Source organism: Cupressus sempervirens, chromosome 2 (assembly GCF_028749045.1).
Source record: "Cupressus sempervirens isolate cs-2001-9-10 chromosome 2, ASM2874904v1, whole genome shotgun sequence".
NCBI classification, from domain to species: domain Eukaryota; kingdom Viridiplantae; phylum Streptophyta; class Pinopsida; order Cupressales; family Cupressaceae; genus Cupressus; species Cupressus sempervirens.
Window position 1 is genome coordinate 478,036,690 of NC_143119.1, and position 11,529 is coordinate 478,048,218.

The following is an 11,529-nucleotide window of genomic DNA, read 5'->3' on the forward strand; positions in this document are numbered from 1 at the left end:
AAATAGATGATCCTATTGGTCAAATCAATTGAATTAAAGGACCATGTGACACATGTGCTAATTTGGCTCTTTTTCCTTTGAAAAATGAAGATATTGATGTCACAAAAATGATAAATTGCAAGTGTTACAAGTATGCAATGAATGAAACTAAAATTGGGAAAGAAACAAAAAGGTTAGAATATGTTGAAGAGGAGATAATAAATGTTGGAGAGTTTATGGACAAATTTAAAAGTTTGATTCAACCATATATTCATCATTCTTTTTTTGCAAAGTGGAAAGCACAACAATTTCAAACACTTAGAGATAATTTTCCACTTGGAACCTTTTTATCAGTTGTCGACTTTGCAGAAAACTATTCTCACATTCATCAAAAGACTATTCAATCATACTACTATTTTTCAGATCAGGTTACTATTATGGTACATGTGTGTTATCATCATGCATAGTTATATTTGAATGGTATTCAAAACATAGATGAAACACGATTCATCAAGAAAAATATCACTTCTACATAAGTGATGATAAAGAACATGATATTCATTATGTAGAACATTATTTCAAGATTTTTTTTGCATATATGAAAGAAAGGGGCATAAGTATTGATAAACATTATGTATGGTTATATGGGTGTGCTGCATAGTTTAAATCATCTAGACCATTTGATGCACTTTGTCAATATCATCATAATGAAAGCACACTGCATGTATGGAGTTTCTTTCAAAGTGGATAAGACAAAAGGTGAACATGATGGTGCTGGAGCTTGCATCAAACATGCTCTATGAAAGTATCAAATGAGTTATAAGGGATTTCATATAAATAATGCACATGATGTTGTCAAATGGTGCAATACATATTTTGCATCAAACAAGGTTGGTGCATCATCAAGAATGAGTCAAGCAATACCATTTAGAGTCTTTTGGGAGATATCGGGTACATGTGCGCACAAGTATATATTTAAATTATTTAAGTTATAAATGTGTGTGTGTGTGTGTGTGTGTGTGTGTGTGTATTTCTCTCTAATATTAATGCTTATATTAAATATGTTTTTTTAGGTGTTGATAGAAAAACTATGCATAGTTGCAAGAGGATAGAAAAAACACGATCCTTACATTCTGTTATCAAGAGGATAGTTGCAAGAGGATGAGAATTATTTTGAATACATCAACTAAGATCATGGATATGTAGGTCCATGGACTTTGGTTCCGCTTGTTGTTGCTGATACAGTTAATAGAGATGAAGATGAAAAATTTGATGACATCCCTTTGATTTCTTTTGATTATGACCATATTTCTGGACTAGTTTGAATTGGTAAGTATTTTTAATTTAAAAATTATATATATATATATATATATATATATATATATATATATATGTCACAAGGATAATTTATCTCACATATGTGTACATGTATGCATTTCTTGTGTAGGGGAAGTCTTTGCAGTTTTTGCTGAGTCTGGAAATATAGAAAGAGTGAGTTACTATTTATTGCATTGCACTGTAGAAAGGATGAAGTTAACCAAACTTGAAGAAAGTGATGGAATGTTATTCCCTATAGGTTTCTTTTTCAAATTATATATATTACACATAACTTATTATTAAATTTTGAATTTATTTATTATATATGTGTGTAGGTTTAGTTGTTTAGGAGGGATTGTATCACAAACAAACAATATTAGTGAAACATGAAATTCACTTTATTGATTACAAACCTAACAATAAGGTGCTTTAGTATAGTCACTATGTTATTGCTATCTCCATTTATCTACATCTAGTTAAACATCGAAGTGAATGTCGCAAGTGGACACTAGATAATGAGGACCATGGGAGAATATTAAATGTTCTCCATGAGCATGTGGAGCCACTTGGAACCACTTGAGATATTTCATATTTAGGACTTTCCTAGATATTTCATATTTATCTTCACTCAAGAGATATTTAAAATGCATGTTCACTTAACACATTTAGGAATTATATGTGTATGTGTACACAAATATTCATTTCATGTTTAGAATGTATATACACATGTACATACATTCATTTCATGTTTAAGTTTTATATACATATATGTATGTTCATTTCATATTTAGGACTGATAGATACTTGTTCATTTCATTTCATGTTAGTCCACTCATATTACATGTGTATATATGATATGTTCATTTCATGTCTAACTTAGGACTTATACACGTGTGTATTTATGTTCATGTCATGTTTAGTCTACTTATATACATGCATATATATGTATTCATTTAACATTTAGGACTTATATGTGTATGCGCATGTTCATATCATGTAACTTTAAGGACACACAGAAACAGACACACACACACATACGCACGCACGCACGCATGCACGCGCGCGCGCGCACGCGCACACACACACACACACACACATAGGACATTAATGTGCATTCTTTTTATTTCATATACAACTTAGGAATTATACATGTGTTTTTATTTTCATTCATTTCATGTTTAGTCCACTTATATACATGTGTATATATGTATTCATTTAAAATTTAGGACTTATATGTGTGCATGTGCATGTTAATATGTAACCTAGGACTTATATTTATGATATGTTCATTTCATGTTTTGGACTTATGTGCATGTGTATGTTCAATTTAATCAATCATTTGTCCAATAATTTTAATGAATTTGTAAGTGCTATTATGTCGAATTACCTTAATTGAACCAATTACACACACACACACACACACACACACACACACACACACACACACACACACACACACACACACACACACACACACACACACACACACACACACACACATACACACACACACACACACACACACACACACACACACACACACACACACGTGATTGGTTCAATTAAGGTAATTCAACATTATAGCACTTACAAATTCATTAAAATTTAAACTAAGAACTAGCTCATCTGCATGAAATCTTTAGACTTATATATATATATATATATATATATGAGCAATAATATTGTTTAATACATATATGCACTTATATGATATGTGTATATTTATTTTATTTTTAGGACTTAAATCTAAATTTAAATCATACTTAGCCAATTGAATGCAAGTTACATAGACAAGTATCTATTTTCATTAATCATGTGCAAGTTATAACATATTGAATCACCCAAATTGAATCAAGACCGTACATGTAATCAATCACATGTAATTAATATCTAAACCAAGTAATTAAATCAAGATCACAAATTTAATCAATAACATGTAATTAATATCTAAACTATATAGTTCAATCAATCACATGTGATCATAAACCTAGAAATTAAATCACCTAGAAATTGAACCAATAATGTGTGTAATCATAAACTAGAAACATATATCTAGATTACATGTCTAATCATAAACTACAAAGATATATCACATTGAGCATAAACTACAAACATATATAAAATGTCTAATCATATGAATCATATAAATATGTCATGTATTGTAAATGGATCATAAACATGTACATACATGTCAATACATATATAGATGTCAAATCATAAACATGTATATGTCTTGCTCAAAAGATAAATGATAAACTAAACATATCGTGCATACATCCTAAACTAGAGAGTCATCCAAGTCCATATGAACAGACCGACCCTCTGAGGGAGACTAATGAGCATTATGTGCTTGCAAAATATCAACCAACCCCTACATATTAATTTAAACATCTAAATTTAAATTTCACCCAAGCACTAGAGGGTGTGACATCCATCATATCTGTACTCCCACTAGTAGTAGGTTTCATATCAATAAGGTCTCTCCTCCCTCAACAATTGAATCCCACACTAGAAGAAGTAGGATCTGCTACTTGTGTCTAGAAAATATTATTCATTCACAAATATTAGTGCATGTATATATAATTTTTTACAAAATTGAACTATTGTACAATTTATTTTTTCAAAGAGGCGCTTGGGTTTGAGGAGCAAGAGGGTCATCCATGATATGCATTGCAGTGTCATCAATAGAAACTCCATCTCTAATCATGTCAATCCTTCATAATAATGAGGAGTGCAAATGGGTAACCAATTGAGATGGAAGTGGTGTAGGGTCACTAGTATTATGACCAAATATCATCTCCATAAATGATCCCATCCCAATGCCAACCTCAATCTAACTCAACTCTTGCAACTGCTCCTCAAGAATGTCTAGTCCATCAGTAGTAATAGTAGCATCTATAAATTGTATCCCCTCAACTAGAGCTGCAATAGACTGCTCTGCACCTAAGTTTTGTGATGGTTAATTAGATGAGTGTTGAGTTGAGTGCTGAACTGATAGATATGTCAGGTGTTATGTTGAGTGTTGATCACCAAAGTCCTATGCACCCTGTTGTGTATCTCTAATCCTATATGTGACTTCCTATAAAGGTATCCTTTAAATATTGATAATGTTTGAATATGCCTATAAAAGACAATCTAGAAAAAATAGTGCCATACCCACATGTTTGTACTCCCCACTAAGGCCGCATATATCTCTTAGAGTAGGAAGATGTGTAGCTCTATAAACCTCATCACTCAACACGGTAGGTAAAGTACTAGATGATGCATCTGAAGATTATCTGAGTTGACTGGATCTACTCATAATATATCTACCTAGAGTGTCATATGTAATGCTACTAGTTGCAACTGCAACGTGTCCTATTATATCAATTGCTTCCTTTTAAGAAGCAATAACAACTCTATCTACAGTAGAAACCATCATTGGGGTCATAGCTGGAGTCCTCTGACCCACCAACTTTTGAGGATCATGTCAAGGTCAACTAGCTGGATAGTACTCATCATGATCTACAACTCTGCCACATCCCTAACCATAATATCTTCGAAGATCTAAATAGTTGATGTTGTGTCCCAAACAGACCTTTGTGTACAACTATTGGGTAGAATATAATGGTATTTGGTCGTTATTGGGATAACGACCATGTGCTGTGAGAAATTGAGGGTACATCATGCATGTAATTTGTCACATAATGCATCTCATAACCTGATATCCCTTCACCTGGACCTAACCATCATAATACAAGAATACCTCTCGTTTGATAATCTCCTTAGGGACTAGGGTATGAACTCGGGCTAAGGACATATCACATGAGACCTCTGCTCTGATCCATGAAAAAATCCTATCAATAAGATCTTGAAGACTCATATAAATCTGCTCACAAATACCTCTATATAAACAATCAATAGATCTATAAATTGACTATATGAGTTGTGCCATCTATATAGACATAAAATTGAATATACTTTCCATATTGGGACTGTGAGAGTGAACACGTGGTCCCTGTGGTACCCATGTCCCAATCCCTGACCCTAAGGTTGCCCATGATCCTATCCCTGTCCTTGATCCTTAGGCTGACCATGATCCTATCCCTGACCTTGAGGCTTTGCATGATCTAGTCCGTGATCTCTAGTGTGTAATGTCATCTACATGGATAACATGTGTAAATTAAATGTTTACTAGGCCCTATTAAATGCTAATACCTATCCTATTACAACTTAAGAGGTAGACCATTAGGTGTTAATAGGCCATATTAGACATGTTAATACGTTATTTAAATTAAGAGGTCCTATTGAGCCTCAAGACCTATCCTATTAAGGGAAAATAGGTCATATTATGTCTTAACCTATATCTTATTAGGGGTTAATAGGTCAGATTAGGTGTTAATGTGCATATCAAAATAATTTAAATGTACATCTAAAAATGAACATTGAAAGAGAAAGAGAGAAAGTTAGGAGAGAGAGAGTGAGGCAGAGAGAGAAATCAAAGAGAGAGAGAGTGAGTAGAGAGACAATGAGGAGAGAGAAAGTGAGTAGAGTGATTGAGGAGAGAGAAAGTGAGAGGAGAGAGAAACTAAGGAGAGAGTGAGGAGAGGAGAGAGAACCTAAAGGAGAGTGAGGAGAGACTAAGGAGAGAGAAATTGGGAGGAGAGAAAAAGTGAAGAGAGAAACTAGAGAGAATGAGGAGAGAGAGTGAGAGGGAAGAGAGTGAGGAGAGAGAAAGTGGAGAGAGAGTGAGAGAGAAAGTGCTTGGAGAGAGAGTGAGGAGGGAGAAAGTGAGGAGAGAGGAAGTGAGAGGAGAGAGAAAGTGAGGAGAGATTAATTGGAGAGAGAGAGAGAGAGAGAGAGAGAGAGAGAGAGAGAGAGTGAGGAGAGAGATTCAAGTGAGGAGAGTGAGGGGAGTTCAGAGAAAGCAAGGAGAGAGAAAGTTCTCAGAGAGAAAGTAAGAGGAGAGAAAGTACTCGGAGAGAGAAAGTGAAAGGAGAGAGTGAGTTAAATTGTTTTTTTGTTTTCTATCCACCTAGTACTAGATTTTTGTTTTTTGTTTTCTACCTAAACCTATAATCTTTTCATTTTCTAACCCTATTATTTTTTCCAACTAATATAGTTTTAACTATGTTTTTTCAATATTTTCTAACTATTGTTGTATTCAAAACTATCTAACATAATAAAAAAATAAAAATCTATGTACATAAAATTAACTACAACAAAATTTTAACATAAAACTAATTAAGATACATTAAAAAAACCTAAAATTTCATTAAAAAACTAAACATTCATAAAAATAACTAAATATTCATTAAAAATAATTAAAAATTTATAAAAAATACAAAAATAAAGAAAATACATACCCGAATGCTCCAAAGAGGTAACAAATGGTAGGTGGAGATGCTGATGCAAGCTATGATGTCACATACTTCACTCTAAGCCCCCTGGTCCACCAACTCGTCCAAACAAGAATGAGACAAAAAGGAAAAAATGGGAATTTAAAGATTTTTCGGCAGCTTTTAGGGCTTCGAATGAAGCCCTAGGCTTCATTCAAAGCCCCTCCACCGATGTGCCACCTTGGGCTTTGAATGAAGCCCCTAAGGACCTTCATTCTAAGGTTAGGCTTTATTTGTAGCCTCTAAAAAATAGTATCCACACTTTCCATCTAATTTCTTCATGATGGAAAGTGGGAACCGTTATTGTGTTCTCTCACAACATTTTGGTGGAAAGTCTGATAGGAATAAGCCTATCAACTTAATCACTTGAGGTGTTATAATTATCCAATTTGAATAATTTTGATTTATATAGATCACTAAATAGTGATTTATCCTACCACCAAATAATTCTCAAAATAAATCGCCATGCAAAATATAGTAGGAGCCTCTATCAAATGGATACTCAATCAACCTAGATGACTGAAACACTCTAAGGATTGATTCCTAGGCTAAAAGTGTTAAATAGTCAAAGTCGATTTACTTTTTCCAAGCTTAATGTTGTCCTTAGTATGTGACCTTTAAGAGTGACCCAACCAACTGAACTCCAAATAAGAATGCAATCTTGTCACCAATGATGAACAAAGCTGCTAGCTAGAGAGAAATATGGTCCAATAGATACATGTTTCTTCCAAAACCAAAAAAATTGAACCAAATAAAAATTACCAATTGATATAAAATAGTTGATGAATGTGGAGGCTAACTCACAAAACAAAGATCAAGATTATGCATATTGGAAAAGTGTCAACCACAAAGAGGAATAAACCAATCCAGGACAAAGTGGGCTGATTCAAAACAAGCAAACAATAACAATCTATATCTTTCTTTAGAACAAACTAATCAAGGTAACTCTTTGATTTGAAAATGTTAAAAATTCTAATAACTAATCTCAATAGAGTTGGTGAGGTATCAAATTAGAAACTATTGCTGATTGCTAGGCAATGCTTCCACGAATGCAAATACTTGAGAGAAATGATATGATTCATTAGGAAAGTGAAACATATTGGTGAGTTGTCAAACAATGTACATATGCTCCTTTTAAAGGAAAGAGTAAGAAAGAGAGGTTGAGGTGTGAGGGTAGGTATAATGATATGATATAATTATTAAAAATAGGTAATAAATTATATCTTTTTACTTAGATAATATAAGTGACATCTAATATGTCTATGTGGAATTTAAGTAGCAACAAACTAAAATATAATCTAATATAACAATCCAAATTAATGATAAAACTAGCTCTATGAATTACCTCTAGGAATTGCTCCTCAAAGAATTGGTGTTCAACAAGGACATAATTGAGGAGCTTTTCAAAGAAACTATCTCACTTAAATCAATTATAATTTTAGTCTTTCTTAATGAGCAATTATTTAAAAAACTCGTAAGGGTTTAAGAAGGCCAAGTGATGTGAGAAAAGGCTCTTAAACATTCCTTAAATATCAATTTAGAGTTTTTTTCTCACATTAGTTGGCCTCCTTAGATCCTTGCCTTGCAAAGATATTTAACATTTTTAGAAATTAAGGAGGGTGAAATCATCAGGGAGGCATCCATGTGGACTTCCCTAGGAATTACAAGAAGATTGAAAGGGTAACGAAGCCAATGAAACCTCAATCATGAAGGGACACACTACTGCACTATTTCTAAGAGAGTTGAGGAACCTTAGATGAAGATATTATTGTAGGGGAAAAAAATGGAAGAATGCTCACATTCATTCTACTCATTCATTGCTATAAGTTCCAAGAGTCTTAAAAGTGAATTGAGAGGGGGTTTTACCATCTTCTAGAATATCCTCAAGAGTGAAAGAAGGCTCATCATCTAATCCCCATTCCTTTCCTTTTTTCCTATTTATGCTCAATTCTTTTCTCCTTCCCTTAATTGGAAAAGCATTAGTCAAGTAATCAATCTATGAAAAAATCTAGCAAAAGGGGCTAGAGATTTCACAATGAACACTTTGGATCCATCTCCCTAATTTGGATTCCAAAACAGAGTTTGGGGAGAACTTTCTCAACCTCTACATTCACACAACACCATGTGAAAACCATGTAGGTTGTTTTCTTGGTGACATTATCTATGATTAGAAGGTACCAAAAGAAGTTGGCCATAAGTCAACCAAATATATTTTCGCTAGTATTTCATTGGAAGATTAAAGATCCAAAACTTGGTACTTGGTTCATTCTTAAGCAATCTCCATCATGGTCAAATCTAGGCTTCCACTTGCTAAGTGAAACACTATATTTACTAAATAGTTAAAGACCACTCACTCATATATTCATGCAGTCTTCCCTAAGAGCAAATGATAAATTGACTAGATCCTTGGTGAGGCGCATTCCTCTCCGTACCTTTGATTTTCTTTATAGCTATAGTCTCTTTGTAAGTACCAAAAGAAGTTGGTTATAAGTCAACAATAATATATTTTTCTCTAGTATTTCATTGGAAGGTTAAGGAGCCAAAACTAGAGACCAAGTCCATTCTTAAGAAATATGCATCATGGTCAAATCTAGCTTTCCACTTGTTAAGTGAAATACTAGATTTCCTATAGAATCAAAGGTTGGACTCACTCAAATATACATGCAATCTTCCCTAAGAGGAAAAGTGAAATTGAATAGATCCTTAGTGAGTCACATTCCTCCCCATAACTTTGATTTTCCTTTTAGCTATAGCCGATCTACAAATGATTTCAATATCGGGTATACTCCAAAATGATTTTCCACTAAGAAGCAATCCACATGAAAATCAATTAGTCAATGGTCCTACTTTTTGATCAATTAAATTTCAATTGTTACTCCTAAATCTACTTAGTATTTGCACAAATTATTAGAATGTGAGTAGATAACTTTTGTATGTGGTAAAATGGGACTTACACATGTAACAACCTATTTCAAAGAAGACATCTTTGCTTTTCCTCCTGTCACCACATCCATACACTCATGTGAGGTAAATGATTGTCCAATTTCGTGTGGTAAATAAATGCCCAAATTTTTTAAGGAAAATTTGTGATTAATTGTTGGACATATATGCTTTTGTGGTTAATTGTTGAACATGTATATGTAAATGCTCTCACATAGAGATAGACATGTCCTTGAACACTTAAACTCAATGATTAGAACCAACTTTTCTTCCATCATGAAAATGTATGACTAAATAAAAATATTGTTAATTTGTTTGTTATATAAGCGAGGGTTGTCGTTGCACCAAAAGACGACCTATCAATATTCGATACAACCACTAAACTTATAGAACACATGAGACATTTAAACCATATCAAGAATTGTGAAACAGTTAGTCCAACAATTATATGTCCCATAAACTTCTTTTTTCCCTTAAAATCTTGTATTATTTTTTATTCTATTGTACCATTTTTTAATTCACGGCGGTCCACATGACCATAATCATAAATTCATATCCAAACTCATTGAACAAAAAGCGTTCGAGGGAAATCAGTCGAAGTTTGGAGAGAGTAACAGGCTCACGGAGGGCAGTGTTGGGTGGTGAAAATTTGCTTTTTTTCAGTTGGGAAGTAGAGCGTTAATAATGCTTGTCAACTTCATGCTCGTGAGCTTTCGACCCAACAAGTTGACCCTTCTCTGTAACCCTTGAGTGGTCGAGAAACCATGTTTAACTTTAAATAGAGAACCCCCAGCTTGATCAAGTGTGATGTATTTTTGGCACCATGGATCAAGTGAAGGGATTCACAGAACCGTTGATTGGTTCGAGCAGAGAAGAAGATGAACACATTGCTACAGCCTTACCAAGTGTTGTTGATTTCAAGAGAAGTATCTCAAACATTAACGACGAGCTCTGGCAATTTCGTGTGGGCCTCATGTGGTTGGGCTTACAACAACTCGGTGCAACCCACCTCGTATTTTCATGGATTCTCTTCCTTGTCTTCTCAATCCTCGTTCCCTTTTGCAGCATTTGGGTGGTGGTGTGTCACAACTGTGAGGAATCTGAGAAACACCCATTCAAAGCATTAGTGCAAATCTCTGAGTCAGCACTCTCCGTTATTGGGTTTCTCTGCCTTTCCGGGTTTCTCCGCACTTATGGCCTTCGAAAGATGCTCTTTCTCGATCAAATCGGAAAAGAATCCGCACAAGTCCAACATGGCTATCAAGACCAACTTCAAGTAAGAGCATTTTACCTCCTCTGTCATTCAAATTTGTTTGGATGCTTTAAACAACAAACAAATTTCTGAGTGTTTGTTAGCTTAAGCTTTGCCCAATTCCTAACCTGTTCAAACCAGTTGTGAAATTATAAGCTTGTGTGATGCGATATAAAAATTGGTGATGTTTGAAATGCAGGAATCTTTCCGGTTGCTGGTGAAAGTGCTGCTGCCCTGTTTCATCGTGGAACTTGTTCACAAAATCATGTGGTTCACACGAGCCTCTGTAGAGATTCCTCTCATCTCAAATGATTTGGCAAAGAATGTTATAATGTGTTTTCTGATGATGGTATCTTGGCTTTACAGAGCCGCAGTGTTCTTGCTCATGTGTGTTCTGTTTAGGCTCATCTGCACGCTCCAGATACTGCGATTCAAGGGCTTCTACAAGCTGCTTGAATGCAGCTACGCTCAAGCTGCTCACTGTTCCCTCATACTCAAGGAACACATGCGCATACGCGACCAGCTCATTATTATGAGCCACCGGTTCAGAATCTTCCTCCTCTCCTCATTGATCGCCATCACTCTCAGCCAAATCGTCTCTTTGTTCATCCTCACCGCTAGCTCTGGAGGCGTCACCTTCCCCGAGGTTGGAGATTTAGCGGT

At 34.5% G+C, this 11,529-nt stretch overlaps 1 protein-coding gene across 1 annotated transcript in view; it reads left to right on the top strand.

The window, feature by feature from the left end:
- The first annotated feature begins 10,425 nt into the window (after positions 1 to 10,425).
- The window catches only part of LOC149573108 (uncharacterized), a 1,327-nt gene continuing 223 nt past the window's right edge, over positions 10,426 to 11,529 (top strand). The window contains exons 1-2 of the mRNA XM_089815909.1: positions 10,426 to 10,890; positions 11,066 to 11,527. Coding sequence (XP_089672035.1) covers positions 10,438 to 10,890; positions 11,066 to 11,527 — 915 coding nt within the window. The 5' untranslated portion in view covers positions 10,426 to 10,437. The remainder of the gene's footprint in view (positions 10,891 to 11,065; positions 11,528 to 11,529) is intronic.